Source organism: Bos indicus, chromosome 22 (assembly GCF_029378745.1).
Source record: "Bos indicus isolate NIAB-ARS_2022 breed Sahiwal x Tharparkar chromosome 22, NIAB-ARS_B.indTharparkar_mat_pri_1.0, whole genome shotgun sequence".
Taxonomy (NCBI): domain Eukaryota; kingdom Metazoa; phylum Chordata; class Mammalia; order Artiodactyla; family Bovidae; genus Bos; species Bos indicus.
In genome coordinates, this window is record NC_091781.1 from 14201123 (window position 1) to 14218731 (window position 17609).

The following is a 17609-nucleotide window of genomic DNA, read 5'->3' on the forward strand; positions in this document are numbered from 1 at the left end:
GGGAAGACTGCTGGGTTCTACTTGGAGCAACAGCCGGAGGATAAGCCAGCTGAAAACACAGCTCACACAGTCAGCTTCCTTTCTTCCAAGTTGGGCATCCCCTCCACCTTCTACCTACTTCTGTTTTATACTCTGTCTAGATTCCTTATCATTATTGGCAGAAGCTTCTCATCCATTACCAGAACCACAATTCCAACCCAGGTTTGATTTTTATGTCAGTTTCTCACCTGGAAAGAAGTGTAAACGCACACTCCAAACAGTAATAAAACCCAAAAAAGTCTGGTTACAAATTTCCATTAAAAACTTTAAACTTTTCTAGAGCTAAAGATAAAATCAACAAGCTTCCTTGATACCTCCCAGTGTAGATAAGTGGACTGCTCCTTTTCTTATTCTTCCTGCAAATTCCCATTCTTAACTAAAGGTGTAGCTCTTCAAGAGCCTTAGTTCCAACTAACTGCTGCTGGGCAACCTAAGGCCTCAGCTTCTGTTCTCAAGTTCCACCAGATCACAAAACTCAATGACAATAACCGCCACCCTACCCTGCCTCAGATAGCCTCAAAGTCTTACCATTTCACATTTCAGCTCCCTGTTTCTGACTTGTGTGAATCTCCCTTACTTTCCTGGACATCCAACTAAGTCTTTTAAAAGTCTTTGTTACATTTTATCCTGTATTTCTAGATTTTTTTTGTTTTTGCTGCTTCGGGAGGATTTCCAAGTAATCTAAGTAGCTAAGTTGTCATAGTTCAAAAAACATATGCTATTTTATAAGTAGGGAAAAAAAAGTATAATAGACAGTACATGGGGAAAACTCTAGGTAAAAATAATTTCATTTATGTACATGAAACATGTACATCCCACAAAGTGGAACAAGTATCATTTGTTCTTCCAAAAAGTGATATGTTGGAAATGAGGATTGTGGGAAATAAGGACCATGGCAGAGCTCGCTGTGTGCAGCTGTTTCAGTAATGAAAAGCTGCAGCATGCAAGGCACCGGGGGAGCGGTGCAAGTGTGCAGCATAACAGAGAACAAGAGCCCAAAGTGGACACGCTATACCACAACCTTTCAAATACATGCCAGAACAGTCAATTGTCTGTAAATACAGTTCATCATGTCCTGCGTTTAGAGTTCCACAGGCACACAATGTTCAGACACCTAAGCTGAATAATGCTTCAAAACACCATGTATCTACCGCTTAACATAAAATTCAAATCTAAAACCATAGGGAATTCGGCTCTATGTTATATGGCAGCCTGGATGGGAGTGGAGTTTGGGGGAGAATGGATACATGTATATGTCTGGCTGAGTCCCTCTGCTGTCCACCTCAAGCTATCACAACATTGTTAATTAGCTATACTCCAATACAAAACAAAAAGCTTTAAAAAAGAAGTCTAAAACCAATTCAGTAGAACGCTGAATAACAGAGAGTCAATACCCGTAAGTTATGATTTCATAAGATACTGATTATCCTACCAAAAAAAATTAGGACATAAAAAGGAAAATAAATGTGAAAACTAGATGAATTTTCAAACAGTAACAGCAATAAAACAGTTGCATACACAATGGACTAAGTGAATCAGTCTGCTGAAAATAAGAGGAAAACACAGTGGGAATTAGTGACAGTTAATACATTGATTAGCGTGTCATGAACTAAAAGGTTAAAACAGGACAGTTACAATTCATGTAACTCTTCAAGTTATTTTCTTACTGTACCCCCAACTTGGCAGTGACAGTGACACTGCCAAGGAGATATCTGGCATCACCTCTTTAATCGAAGGATCCAAGTACGTTCCAACTCCATATGTTTCCTGACACGATGAAATACGAAGGACCCAGCATCATCTATGATAGTTTTTCTAAAAAGAATTTAACTTGAATCCATCAAGTCTCTAGACCTAACTTAAAATGTATAGGAAACGTTGGGACTAGAGAATCAAATTTAATGATACCAAGAGAAAGCAAACAGACAACTATCAACACCGCACAAGGCAACTCACGTGGGCTTTTCAAGAACTTCGTGTCAGGGGGGAAACCATGGGGGGAGAAATCCAGAATACGAGCAAAAAGAATCCAACAGAGCATTATAAAGATGTTAATACATCACAAGTGGAAGGCCTTCTAAAAATGCAAGGGTGGTTTAATTTTAGGACTGCCATTGATATAACCTACCTATTAATAGAGATAGGAATAAAACCCATACAATCACCTCTACAGATGTCACAGAATCAAATTCAACACTCATTCATGTTAAAAAAAAATAGGCTAAAAATAAAGAACTTGGTAAATGCTAATTTAACATGATTTTATACCAAGGCCAAGAATTAATGAAAACACAGAGCACTAAAAACTCTCTTTCATTGGTGAAAGGAGTTTAAGGCTATACAACTGTTTCAGAAAACAGATTAGATGACCCTGTGAAGTTGAACATACACATATCCTATGACCTAGCAACGCTAACTCCTAGGTCTATCCAATAGAAGGCTCACATAAGTGCATCAAACTGTTTTTAAAAGATTTACCTGTAATAGCCAAACATGGCAAACAACCCGAATGTCCATCACCAGCAATGTGACGGTGTAACGAAAGGGAATGAGACACCTAAGATGAGGGTGGATTTCATACACATGACATGCAACAGAAGAAGCCAGAGACCACGTGCCATGTGATTCCATTTAAATATAACTCAGTGACAGGCAAAGTAATTGTGGCATCAGAAGGTACGGCAGAGGGAGAGATCAGTGATCATGATCAGGCCCGAAGGGTGTCCTGGCAAGCTGGCAATGCTCTGTTTCTTGAACCAGGAGCAGTTTCCTGGGCTTCCACTTTGCAACAATTCACTGAGCATGAAGTTTATGTTTAGTGCACATTTCTGTATGTTTGTAACACTTCAGTAAAAAGAGTATTACCATCTTTAATCCAAAAAGCACACACAAAGCAATCCCTGAGTCTATAATCCCAAAATATGTAACACAAAAGGAAATATATATATAATTATATATCAAATTGGTGACAAGATTATTTGAATTGATCTGAAAACACAGTAGATTGTATCCCCAGGACCAAAAAGTAATAATAGTAACTTAAACAGCACTTTGTAATTTTATTATTACTAATAATATGGTTATTACTTTTAAACCACTTATTAACTATCGGTTAAAGAAGGTAAGTGTATTGATATCATGACCAACGAAGGTTTTCAGCCTCTAACAAGAGCGCTTGAATTTTTAAATAGAAAAGTTGTGAACTGAAAGTACGGGTACGAGTGAACTTGTGATTTTTCTCTTTTGGAACATTTCCTAGCTAGAAGAAACGACAATCCCAGCATCAGTAACACCCAGACCCAGACTGTGTTCTCTAAGCACCACTGTCAGCCAGAATTAAATAAGGTTTCCTGTAGAACTGACTTCGGAACTAAGGCTGACTATTCCCAAGAATAGTGAAATCTTCTTGACAGAAAGCAACTAAGTTATCAGAGACAATGATCAGCTCACGCAGAAAGGAGAAAGGAGCAAACTCGAACGGGCTCCTGTTGGACTGAGATGGAACTCAGTCCACAAGACTAATGCCTACAGCAGACTGAATATACAAACATATATATGTAAATCCATAATTTCTTCATACAAAAAAAAAAAAAACCTCACTGGACAGAATTAAGACTAATGCACAACGTATTATTCTGAATATTGGTCTACAAAGGTAGACAATCATTCATCCTGCCTTTGCTAAACACACTGTATTTTTGGATAACCAATTAGCCGAGATGGGAAAGTTCTAATACCAGCTGTAAATGAGAAAGGAATTATAGAAAGAAAAAAATTATCATTTTGGGAACCCTGAAGGACTAATGCCACTAGGCACTGATCATCGATAGAGGCTAGAACTTTGAAGAGTGATGGAAAAGTTCAAAATCATAGTGTTGACAACACTTGAAGCTAGTGACCAATCACACTATCACTAGCCAGACACTATTATATGCATCTTCCTGTGAGTCAATAGGAAACACAGAGCACCAACTAGGAAGAATTCCTACCCTTTCTCCATAAAACAAGTTGAATCTAAGCAAGTCTACATATCTAAGCAGTTCATGGGAAACACAGGTGAGAGAAGACCACCAAGGAGAGAATAAAACTTAATGGAATTCAGCTCCGGTCAAAACAAGTGCCAATTTGTCTTTGATAAATGAATGGCACTAAAAAATAACAGGAAAATGTTTGAAATTCAGGGACTTAATAGTCGATGTTCTCTAAATGCAGTACCAGACCTTGTTTCAGTCCTGGTTCAATGAAAAAATACACAATGACATGTGTGAGACATCAGGGAAATCGGAACACTGACTGGTATTCAGTATTAGGCAACCACTGGCGATGGCGTTAGCCGTGGTAACAGCGTGGTGGCTGTATTTTTTTAAAGCCTTTTCTGTTAGATATATATACTAGAGCATTTATGAGCACAGTATGAGGTCTAAGATTTTTTTTTTAATACTATACCAGGGGTTGGGGGGTGGGAATTTCCCTGGCAGTCCAGTGGTTAGGATTCCACACTTTCTGCTGGGGGCTGGAGTTCAATCCCTGATCAGGAAACTAAATCCAACAAGCAGGCCACACAGCACCACCAAAAAACAAACAAAAATAAAACTGTAACGGGAGAAGGGGAGACATAGGGAGGAGACAGGGAGGGGAGTGAGAGGGTAAGACGACAGACAGACAATATTCATAAAATGTCAGTAACTGCTGGAAGTGAGCTCAGTATTTCAGCCTCTCTACTTTTATGTATATTGAGATTTTCCATAATGAAAATGTTTAATGAAGGGATCAGACTAGAGTATCTGTTAATATTCTTTCCTAGAGTATCTGTTAATATTCTTTCCAGTTCTGAATCTTAAGGTTTTATATTTAATTTCCTAAAATATATCCACTGCATGTTTAAGATTTAAATATACGTAACATAATATCATAATATTTATTTTAAATTATTACACATAAGAACCACAACAAACTCAGGGCGATAAATGTGTTGCCTAGGAGGAAAAGCATAAGAAGCTGGCTATATTTTTCTGTAGAAAACATAAGGAAGAAGTTAATAAATGCTTCTAAATATATACAAAAGACCACAAGTAGCTCTTTTCTGTAGCCAGTGATGGCAGAATAAGATGGAAGGGACTTAAACTGTATCATAAGAAAAGTAAAATAGATTTTTCTCCATCCATCTCTTCTGTCTCCTGATAACAAATTATACTGCCACACTTTCCTACCATTCTTGTAATCATTTATTAAATCTTTTAACAGGGACTGAATACCAGATGTACACACATTACTTGGCTGGCTAGGCACCATGGATTACAGTGATGAATAATGAGGTTCTATAAAAAGAGAATGAAACAGTGCCATTTGCAGCAACAGGGGTAGACAGAGATTATGATACTAAGTGAGGTAAGACAGAGAAAGACAAGTATCATATGATATCACTTACACATGGAATCTTTTCAAAAGAAAGATAATACACATCAACCTATGTACAAAACAGAAATAGACCCACAGACAAAGGGAAAAAAAAACTTATAGCTACCAAAGGGGAAAGGGGAGGAGGATAAATTAAGAGTTTGGGATTAACATACACACACTAATACATATAAAATAGATAACAAACAAGGGCCTACTTGTGTAGCACAGAAAACCATACTGAGTATTTTGTAGTAACTTATAAGGGGAAAGGATCTGAAAAAAGAAGAGATATAGACAGATACACGTATAACTGAATCACTGTGCTGGACACCTGAAAGTGACGCACTGTAAACCAATTATACTTCAATAAAAAAATAAAATTTTAAAAATTAATAAAATAAAATGAGGTCTATGCCTTTAAAATGCCTACAGGATCTTCAACCACGAGTTTTATTGAAACATACTGGAGAAAACTACATATGAACACACAATTGTGCTACAGAAACCTCGTCTCAAGAGTTCTGAACCTAAGGTCATAGATGGGCCTCACAGGAATCCTCATCTCCTGAAATGACTGCACTGTTCTCAAGAGGCTGTCATGACTTTTCTTAATCTAAAATGGGACCGGAATCACATCTCATGCAGCATAAACCAAAAAAAACAGGGAAACGACAAACAAAGTGACCTATACCTGCCAAGCTTATTTCTTCCTCAAGTTCTCACTTGTAAAAACTTTGTTTCCAGTGTTTGAGCGTCCCCTAGTGGTTGTCTCAACTGCTACAGTCAATTGGTCTTAATGGTGGCTACCTTGTAAACTTTGTTTCCTGTGTTTGAGTGCCATCTAGTGGTTGTTTCGATTGTTACAGAACTAAAAAATTTGTTGGATTCAATAGACATGAACTTGGGCAAATTTCAGGAGATAGTGAGAGGCAGAGAGGCTTGGCAAGCTGCAGTCCACGGGATTTCAAAGAGTCAGACACAACTCAGTGACTGAACAACACAACACAAAAATTTTGTAAGCAGTAACAAATTTTTAAACAGATGGCATTAGAAAGGAGTACCTGACACAATTTCAAGTTACTTTGAAAATCCCTCCTTATCCAACAGAAACAATTCACAATATAGTATATGTTAATTCAAAAGTTTCCTAGATAGCTAAATACACACTATTACTTTTTAAAATTAACAGCGGCAGACATCCAAGAAATCTAGTTAATGAAACAAGCTTTATCCAAAAATTGTTAAAATCACGATGAATAGAGCCCTGAAGCCATGTAACTCCACCACACCACCCTCAAAAACTGCCAGTGTTGAAAATGAGAGGCAGCGCTGAAGTGTGACGGTCTACTGAGGTTACTTTATAGCGGCTGCCACATTCCACGAAAAACACTTAAGTGAACACCCACGAGAGCTGTATGTTCTAAAATTGAGAACATTCTCTCCATTCATAGCATTTCAGTAATAAAACAAATTACCTCAATAACAGGTGCATTTTCCTGGAGCTCAGATGTGTGTGAGGCCAGTAAACCAATCATCCGAGCGATCTTGGCCCTTCTGTAAACAGAGAGAAAACGGGTTCTGAAGTGGAGAGTTAGGACCAAGGAAATCAACCCCATTTAGTTACATTATACAACTGTAAGCATCAACATGGGAGAAAAGTGGGATGGGATGGGGTGAGCATACATTCCCCCACATGTATGGCCCAGAGGAACGTTCCCTTGTGTACACAGGGAGACATGAACACAACGCCCTCTGCAGCACCATCTGTGTGCATGTGTGCTCAGTCGCTCAGCCGTGTCCAACTCTTTGTGACCCCATGGACTGTAGCCCACCAGGCTCCTCTGTCCATGGGATTCTCCAGGCAAGAATACTGGAGTGGGCTGCCGTTTCCACCTCCAGGGGACCTTCCCGACGCACAGATCAAACCTGCATATCTGGCGTCTCCTGCTCTATGGGGTCGCACAGAGTCGGACACGACTGAAGTGGCTTAGCAGCAGCAGCACTGGCAAGTGGATTCTTTACCACTGAGCTACCTGGAAAGTCCATTTGTAATGGTGACAAAAACTGAAGTTGTGCTTTATAACTGCAATGGAAAGTAAAAATTCTTCAAAGGTCTTCGCCAAAGAGAGGAAAGAAATAGTAATTACCCCTTTCAGTATGTGAATGGTTAAATAAACCGTGGTACATACAGACAATGGAATATCTGGAATATCTGACAATGGAATAAAAAGAATGAGCTATCAAGCCATGAAAAGACATGGAAGAACCTTAAATGTGTGTTACTAAGGAAAAAAAGCCAATCGGAAAAAACTACATACTTTATGATCCCAACTACATGACACTCTGGAAAAGGCAAAACTATGGAGGCAATAAAAAGTTCAGTGGCTAAAAGAAGTCAGAGGTATGAACAGGCAGAACCCAAATTTGCTTCTTATCCAATAAATACTGCATGATATCATAATGATGGCGACACATCATTCAACAGTGTCCAAACCCACAGACTGTACACACTAAGAATGAACTGTACTGTAAAGTACAGAGTTCGGATGATTTTTACATGTCCCTTTAGGAGCCTCATTTGTAACAAATGTGCCGTTCAGGTGGGAGATACTGATACCTGGAGAGGCAACACGCATGGGAAGGAGAGGCACGTGGGAAATCTCTTTACCGTGCCCTCAATTTGCAGTAAGCCTAAGACAGCTCTAAAAAATAAATTCAATAAAAACCAAGAAAGGGTGGATTTTATCTCAATAAGCAAGTAAGAAAGCATAAGAAAATGCAGTCAAGAGATACAAAATCCCACATCCATCCTACAGGAGTTTCAGGAGCAGAAAAAGGATGAAATAGAGATGAAGAAATCATAAGGACAGAGAAAAGTAAAAGAAAGGCTAAAGCCTTTAAGAGACCAACTGGCAAGGAAAATTTGTAAAAAGATACATCCTAGTAAAAAGTTGCAGGCCTGCAATATAAAGAAAAATTCTTTTTTCACTGAAAAACAGAATCAAGCTGGTCACATATAAGAGGAAGAAGAAAGAGGTGGGCTGCCCTGAGTCTTCCAAAACTGCAGTCAGCACACGAGCGAATGAGCACGCACAAGCCGGGGCTCAAGGATGGGTGTGGTCTGAAGGTCCTGGGAGGCCTCATTCAGCCCGCTGGGCCTGAGCCCCAGAACCACAGCCAGAAAGTTTCAAAGGAAGGAGCAACTCCAGAAGCACAGCCTCTGAGAGACAGTCTTCTTAAAAGAAGTTTTTTTTTTAATTCTGAAAGAAACCGACCAAATGAAATCCAATCCATCAAGAAGTGAAGTAACTCACAAATGGAGAAACTGTATTTAAAAAAAAAAACTGACAATGAGCATTTACTTTATTAAAGTATCAAACTGTACCAAAAACTAGAAAACTCCTTCCTAGAACATCCAGGGAACCGAAAACAATCTTGAAAAACAAGAACAAAGTTGAAGTCACATTTTCTGATTTCAAAACTTACTACAAAACTATGGTGATTGAGACGCTGCGGTACTCACAGAAAGACAGATTTATAGATCCATGAAACAACAGAGAGCCCAGAAACAAACCCTCACCATACGTGGTCAACATGACTATCAGCGAGGCTGCCAACAGCATTTAATGGGGAGAGGACAGTCCTTTCAAAAAACAGTGCTGGAAACTGGAGATACATACACAAAAGAACGAACCTGGGGCTTTCCTGGTGGCTCGCTGGTAAAGAACCCACCTGCCAATGCAGATCACAGGAGTTTGATCCCTGCTTTCGGGAAGATCCCACATGCCTCAGGGCACCTACGCCTGTGCACCACAGCTACCGAGCCTGAGCTCTCAAACCCACCAGCTGCAACTACGGAAGCCCTCAACCCCTGGAGCCTATGCTCTGCTACGAGAGAAGCCACCGCAGTGAGAAGCTTGTGCGCAACTAGACAGGAGCCCCTGCTTGCTGCAACCAGAGAAAAGCCCAGGTGGCAACAGCCAAAAATAAATAATTAAAAAAAAAAAAGAAACCTGGACTCTTACCTAATACTATATTAAAAAACAAAAAACTCAAAATAGATCAAACACCTAAATGTAAGAGCTAAAACTATAAAACGTAATTCAGTTCAGTCACTCAGTCATGTCCAACTCTTTGTGACCCCATGGACTAGAGCACGCCAGGCTTCCCTGTCCTTCACCATCTCCCGGAGTTCGCTCAAACTCAAGTCCATTCAGTCGGTCAATGCCATCCAACCATCTCGTCCTCTGTCACCCCCTTCTCCTCCTGCCCCCAATCTTTATGGTCATGATTTTCAAGCCCGGCATCATATTTTTCTTAGCAAATGAAGACAATTTGACTGGACTGGAATAGAGGTTCTGGTACATTTGCAAATGAGTCTGTGTCTGTGTACGAACCTTTCATATAAAAATCTTTTATATAAGGAAGTGTAGAAACACTCACACTACTGATGGACACTGTACAGGCAGAACAGAAGTCTGTCCTGGAGAAGACCAGAGTCCTGGGGCTTGTCTCTGAAACAAGGGGTGACTTCGGGCAGTGGTGACCCCCGAGGTCAGAGGAATCTGAAATTGGGTTTCCCACGAAACATGGAGGCTGGTAGTCCTGTTCAGACTTACAAACATTCCAGTAAAGAGTGCAGAGTAGAAAAAAACATGAATGTAAAAGCTTTATGCATTGGATGTGGCAATGATTTCTTGACTATGACACTAAAATCACAGACAACAAAAGAAAAAAATGAAAAACCTGGTTGCATCAAAATTTTTAAACGTAGGCATCAAAGAAGACTATCAACAGAACAAAAAGGCAACTCACAGAATGGGAGATAAGTCATGTACCCACCACAGGGTTAATATCCAGAATACACACAGAACTCCTATAAATAAACTAAGGCAACCAAAAGTGGGCAAAGGACCTGAAAAGACATCTCTCCAAAGAAGACAAACAAATGACCAATACGGACATGAAAAGATGCTTGACATTACTAGTCATTAGTGAAATGCAAATCAAAACCACACTGTATATAACTTCATACCCATTAGAAGAGCTACTACCGAAAAGAAAAGAGAAATGGAAAAAACTAAGGGTTGAAGAGGATGAGGACAAACTAGAACCCTCACGCATTGGTGGTGGGAATGCAAAATAGTGCAGACGCTGTGTAAAAGAGTTTGACGGTATTCTCAAGAAACTGAACAAAACATTATCAAATAATCCAGCAATTCCACTCCCAGGCATATTACCCAAAAGAACTGAAAGCAGGGACTCAGACAGGTATTTGCACACCAGTGCTCACAACCACACTATCTGCAATAGTCAGAATTAGAAGCAACCCCAGTGTCCATCAACAGATGAATAGACAAACTGTGGCATACACATATGCGGAATATTATTCAGCCCTTAAAAAGGAAGACTTTCTAATCCATGCTGCAAGACAGATGAACCTTGAAAGCATTAAGGTAAGTGAAATAATGCAGACACCAAAGCACAAATGTATACGCTCACTTCTATTAAGTACCAAGAAGATGGAAATTCATAGAAACAAAAGAACTGAGATTATCAGGGTCTTGGAAGAGGAGGGATCAGGATTTAATGATTACTGGATAAGAGCTTCTGTTTAGAACTGAAAAAGTTCTGGAAATTGACAATGATCATGGTTGCACAGCATCAGTACTACAATATACATAATGCCATTGAGTTATACACTTTAAATGGCTAAATGATAAATTTTGTTATGTATATTTTATAAATAAAATTTCTTAAATTACAATATTATGCACTATCTGTGAAGTATACCTCCGTAAAGTTGATTGACAAAGGTTATGCTGGGAAAGACTGAGAGCAGGAGGAGAAGGGGGCAAGAGAGGATGCGATGACTGGATGGCATTATCGACTCAATAGACAAAGAGTCTGAACAAACCCAGGGAGACAGTGAGAGACAAGGAAGCCTGGCATGCTGCAGTTCATCTGGTCATAAAGAGTAGAACATGACTTAGCAACTGAACAACAAACAGTAAGATTTTATAAATGTTCACTATTACGAGTTCTAACAAAAGGGCATTTTTATACAAAGTGACTGGGAACGCAGGCTGATATGTTTCTACAGAGAATTTCAGCAATTTATCAGAAGTCACAAAAATTATCTATTGCTCTCTACCTGTTCATTCTACTTCTACGAATCTGCCCTGAGAGGAAAAAGAAAAAACAGAGAGGCACAAAGATTTAAGCACAAAAATGTTCACCAGTGTATTATTTACAATATTATAATACTATCCAAAAATAGGGGCAGGGTAAATAAAATGATCAAATATTCACAGCCTATAAAAAGAGGCATACCACACAAAAAAATCCTGGGCAAAAAAATTAATGACATGAAAAATATATAATACGTTATATAAAGGGAAGAGAAACTTACAAAATTACACCACATTATTTTTCATTTCATTTTCCTATATACAGAATACCACCAAGGAGTGAGCATACCTACTTCCACAGTGATTATCCCCTAGCTGAGTTAAAGACCCTAATCATATGCTGTCAAGGTGATAAGACCTGGATCAGAAAAAGCCTCACTGGAAGAAGTAGTATTTGAATGGACAATGAGAGTAAAATAAGACTCCGAGCAGAGGGCTCAACTAGCCATCATTTTCCTCAAATTAAAACTGTTTTACAAGTAACTGAAAGTCGCTCAGTTGTGTCCGGCTCTTAGCGACCCCATGGACTATACAGTCCATGGAATTCTCTAGGCCAGAACACTGGAGTGGGTAGCCTTTCCCTTCTCCAGGAGATCTTCCCAACCAACGGATCAAACCCAGGTCTCCCACATTATAGGTGGATGCTTTACCAGCTGAGCCACAGGGGAAGCCCAAGAATAATGGAGTGGGTAGCCTTTCCCTTTTCCAGCAGATCTTCCCAACCCAGAGATCAAACTGGGGTCTGCTACATTGCAGGCAGATTCTTTACCAACTGAGCTATCAGGGAAGCCCGTTTCACAAGTAACAGTAGTACCTGGAAAAGATTAAGAGTGTCTGTTTTTAAAAGTCAGCAGGGGGCACCCCATTCAAAGCTGTAATTTGAGGCTCACCGAAGGGTTAGATGTCATTTTCTTTTCACTGAGCATACCACAACTCTTCTCAAAGTTTACTAGGCTCAAAAATGATGTAAAAATCCTATTTTGTAATGCCAGAATTTACCTTGGGAGAGTAATATTAGAAGATGTGTAAGAGTAATTATTCAAGAAAGCATTCTGTGGACACCTGTTGCTTCCCCCATATTTCACCAGCAGGGAAGAATTCCTCTCCTACCACTGGCCCATTTTACAAAACACCTTCACCTTTGTGTTTTCATGTGCTTCTCAACGGTAAACTAAGCTTGACAGCACCAACTACAGCTCCCACACCCCCAAAATATACTAAGCACCCACTAAGAACCAGGCACCGTACAGGTATTTCATACACCTACTTCATTCAATATTTAATGTAAAGAATTTATACATGTATAACTGAATGACTTTGCTGTACAGCTGAAACTAACACAACATTGCAAATCAACTATATTTCAATTTTTTTTTTTATTGTAATTGTTACCAAAAATCTATGAGCTTGGTACACTATCCTCATTTTACAGATAAGGAAACTGACATTCAGCTGTTGTAATAATTTCCCAAGGGGCAGACCTGTGATCCACTCCAACATCTGTCTGAATCCAAAGTACTTTCATCACCCCACAGAGATTCCCTCAGAAGCTGAGAGTCTCTGAAAGAAATAATCAATCATCTGATCGAGGCTCACTGGTGACCAGAGCACAAAGCCTGCTAACACTTCATCTAATGTGCTTTTCACCAAGTATGCTGCCTCCATATAAGCAGGTACACATCCTTCCATCACGAGTTTACAGACCATAATCTCATTATTTTTTGTGAACCACCTTCAGTTCAGTTCAGTCGCTCAGTTGTGTCCGACTCTTTGCGACCCCATGAATCGCAGCATGCCAGGCCTCCCTGTCCATCACCAATTCCCGGAGTTCACTCAGACTCACGTCCATCGAGTCAGTGATGCCATCCAACCATCTCATCCTCTGTCGTCCCCTTCTCCTCCTGCCCCCAATCCCTCCCAGCATCAGAGTCTTTTCCAATGAGTCAACTCTTCGCATGAGGTGACCAAAGTACTGGAGTTTCAACTTCAGCATCATTCCTTCCAAAGAAATCCCAGGGCTGATCTCCTTCAGAATGGACTGGTTGGATCTCCTTGCAGTCCAAGGCACTCTCAAGAGTCTTCTCCAACACCACAGTTCAAAAGCATCAACTCTTTGGCGCTCAGCCTTCACAGTCCAACTCTCACATCCATACATGACCACAGGAAAAACCATAGCCTTGACTAGACGAACCTTTCTTGGCAAAGTAATGTCTCTGCTTTTGAATATGCTATCTAGGTTGGTCATAACTTTCCTTCCAAGAAGTAAGCGTCTTTTAATTTCATGGCTGCAGTCACCATCTGCAGTGATTTTGGAGCCCAGAAAAATAAAGTCTGACACTGTTTCCACTGTTTCCCCATTTCCCATGAAGTGATGGGACCAGATGCCATGATCTTCGTTTTCTGAATGTTGAGCTTTAAGCCCACTTTTTCACTCTCTACTTTCACTTTCATCAAGAGGCTTTTTAGTTCCTCTTCACTTTCTGCCATAAGGGTGGTGTCATCTGCATATCTGAGGTTATTGATATTTCTCCGGGCAATCTTGATTCCAGCTTGTGTTTCTTCCAGTCCAGCATTTCTCATGATGTGCTCTGCATATAAGTTAAATAAGCAGGGTGACAATATACAGCTTTGACATACTCCTTTTCCTATTTGGAACCAGTCCGTTGTTCCATGTCCAGTTCTAACTGTTGCTTCCTGACCTGCATACAAATTTCTCAAGAGGCAGATCAGGTGGTCTGGTATTCCCTTCAGAATTTTCCACAATTTATTGTAATCCACACAGTCAAAGGCTTTGGCATAGTCAATAAAGCAGAAATAGATGTTTTTCTGGAACTCTCTTGCTTTTTCCATGATCCAGATGTTGGCAATTTGATCTCTGGTTCCTCTGCCTTTTCTAAAACCAGCTTGAACATCAGGAAGTTCACGGTTCACATGTTGCTGAAGCCTGGCTTGGAGAATTTTGAGTATTACTTTACTAGCGTGTGAGATGAGTACAACTGTGCGGTAGTTTGAGCATTCTTTGGCATTGCCTTTCTTTGGGATTGGAATGAAAACTGACCTTTTCCAGTCCTGTGGCCACTGCTGAGTTTTCCAAATTTGCTGGCATATTGAGTGCTGCACTTTCACAGCAGCATCTTTCAGGATTTGGAATCGCTCAACTGGAATTCCATCACCTCCACTAGCTTTGTTCATAGTGATGTTTTCTAAGGCCCACTTGACTTCACATTCCAGGATGTCTGGCTCTAGGTCAGTGATCACACCATCATGATTATCTGGGTCGTGAAGATCTTTTTTGTACAGTTCTTCTGTGTATTCTTGCCATCTCTTCTTAATATCTTGTGCTTCTGTTAGGTCCATACCATTTCTGTCCTTTATTGTGCCCATCTTTGCGTGAAATGTTCCCTTGGTATCTCTAATTTTCTTGAAGAGATCTCTAGTCTTTCCCATTCTGTTGTTTTCCTCTATTTCTTTGCATTGATCACTGAAGAAGGCTTTCTTATCTCTTCTTGCTATTCTTTGGAACTCTGCATTCAGATGCTTATATCTTTCCTTTGCTCCTTTGCTTTTCGCTTCTCTTCTTTTCACAGCTATTTGTAAGGCCTCCCCAGACAGCCATTTTGCTTTTTTGCATTTCTTTTCCATGGGGATGGTCTTGATCCCTGTCTCCTGTACAATGTCACAAACCTCAGTCCATAGTTCATCAGGCACTCTTATCTACCACCTTAAGGCAAGATATAGTGGCAAAGGAGAACACCTTAGTGTAACTAAATTAAAACACAGGGATAAGTGTAAAGTATTTGACTCAGAATATTCAAGGGCTTCCCTGGTGGCTCAGTGGTAAAGAATCCAGGAGACACAGGTTTGATCCCTGATCAGGGAAGATCCCACATACTTTGGAGCAACTAAGCCTGTGCTCCACAACTGTTGGGCCTGTGCTCTAAAACCTGAGAACCTCAACTCCTCAGCCCATGTGGGCAACTCCTGAAGCCCACATGCCTGGAGCCCAGGCTCTGCAGCAAGAGAAGCCACTGCAATGAGAAGCCCGCCTGCCACAATTGAGATCCAGCACAGCCAAAAATAAATAAACCAATTAAAATTATTTTAAAAAGAATATTCTAAAGAGTAACCATGAATAAAGTTTTAAAGTAGTTTATATAACCTTAGAATTGAATTTACAATATTAGGATAAGGATAGCTCAGTTGGTAAAGAATCCACCTGCAATGCAGGAAACCCTGGTCCGATTCCTGGGTCAGGGAAGATCCACTGAAGAAGGGATAGGCTACTCACTCCAGTATTCTTGGGCTTCCCTTGTGGCTCAGCTGATAAAGCATCCGCCTGTAATGCAGGAAACCTGGGTTTGATCCCTGGGTTTGGAAGATCCCCTGGAGAAGGGAAAGGCTACCCACTCCAATATTCTGGCCTGGAGAATTCCATGGATTGCATAATCCATGGGGTCTCAAAGTGTCAGACATGACCAAACGACTTTCAATTTCACTTTCATTTTTAAATTGACAATTGGAATGGTACAGAAAGGACTATGATTCAGAGTTATCATTACTTTAGAATAGTTCGTAATAAGTATTTAAGAGTATGTGCTTTTAATAAATATGCATGTTTTAACTACTTAATAAAATAAGAATAATTTATTAAAATATAAATGTTACTTACATATCCCAGTTTGGAGCTATTCGCAAATGCTGGATTAGCAACTGGAACTAGAATATAAAAATTAAAATGTATTTCAATCATGAAATGAGACAGCAATTGACCACTAAATTAACAAATCAAACCTATATACAAATGAAATGCAAATTCCGCACCAAGGAAGTAATTATTTACAAAGATGCAAAAGCACTGAATATACTGGATAAAAACTAAGAAACAAGTACGTCCAGTTTCTCCAACTCAATTCTATTCTCTAAACATGCCACTGCCCCTCACCCCACAAACATAAGTACCAAATAAGGAACTGTAACACTACTCTGCAAGAAAATGAACTTAAATTTTTTCAAGGTAGTTCCCCAATGAAGGCCCAGAAAGGAAAATGCTCCTTTCTGAGGATGACTTCAAAAGCTCTGCCAAATTCCCATGGTTTCATTGATGAGCCAAGACAGCCCAAGAAATAATATTATCAGAGGAAGAAGGAAAAATGCTTAGAGACTCAATTCCCCATTCAGTGTCACATGAGAAACCTTGGAATTCACCAGGAAGACCCAGGAAAAGAGCCCCTATTCCACATGGGCAGCTCACTCCAGCAGCTGATGAAAAGATTGCTCTCTTATGATTTCATGGATGAAATAAATCTTACAATTACTACAAGTTAACATAAAATGCAAGCGTAACATAACATAAAAAGAAGCTCTTCAAAGTCAATGTCGATTCAAATGCTTTTAGATACAAGCATTAAACACAGGACAATACTGGCAAACCTGTCATCCTGATAAATCACTTTTTTCATTTTAATTAAACTGAATTAGTATTTTAGTGCTTGCTTTTCTCTCTATAGAAATTAAAAAGTTAAGTGCAGAAGGCAGACTGCAAGGACGTGAAAGGAGTTATTTGCTTCCCAATATTTAGGAACCCACCAGGGGGGAGTGGAGGAGCCTGGTGGCCACCTCCCTGTGCCCAGCTACCACGCACAGGTAGCAGAGGAGATTCAGCTTGGCTCGCGAGGCCCCCGTACTCTTCTCAGTGGAGTCGATCTGTGAGCACACTTGTTGCAGAAAATCATTCCAATCCTGGTCTTCTAGAAATACTAATTTATCCACTGCAGAAGAAAGAAAATAGTAAAAGTGGGGATTATGTGAAAAGAGATTGCTACAAATGTTGCAAGAGAAAGAAGAACACAGAATTTCAATAGCTAAAGTGAGGGCAAAGAAAACCCTAACTTTACACCATCAAAACCAAAACACTCCAAAGATGCCACCACTTTTAGTCACTCTTCTATATTCTTCTACTTTTCTACCCATGGAGATGTT

At 39.8% G+C, this 17609-nt stretch overlaps 1 protein-coding gene across 11 annotated transcripts in view; it reads right to left on the minus strand.

Moving 5' to 3' along the window:
* The window catches only part of ULK4 (unc-51 like kinase 4), a 521313-nt gene that overhangs the window by 458382 nt on the left and 45322 nt on the right, over positions 1–17609 (minus strand). For all 11 annotated transcript variants that reach the window (XR_011562944.1, XM_070776132.1, XM_070776127.1 and 8 more), the window contains 3 exons: positions 17217–17398; positions 16300–16346; positions 6915–6993 (listed from right to left, as the gene is read on the minus strand). Coding sequence is in view for 10 of the 11 variants with exons in the window: in XM_070776132.1 (XP_070632233.1) it covers positions 6915–6993; positions 16300–16346; positions 17217–17398 (308 nt within the window). In the remaining variant the exon portion in view is untranslated. The remainder of the gene's footprint in view (positions 1–6914; positions 6994–16299; positions 16347–17216; positions 17399–17609) is intronic.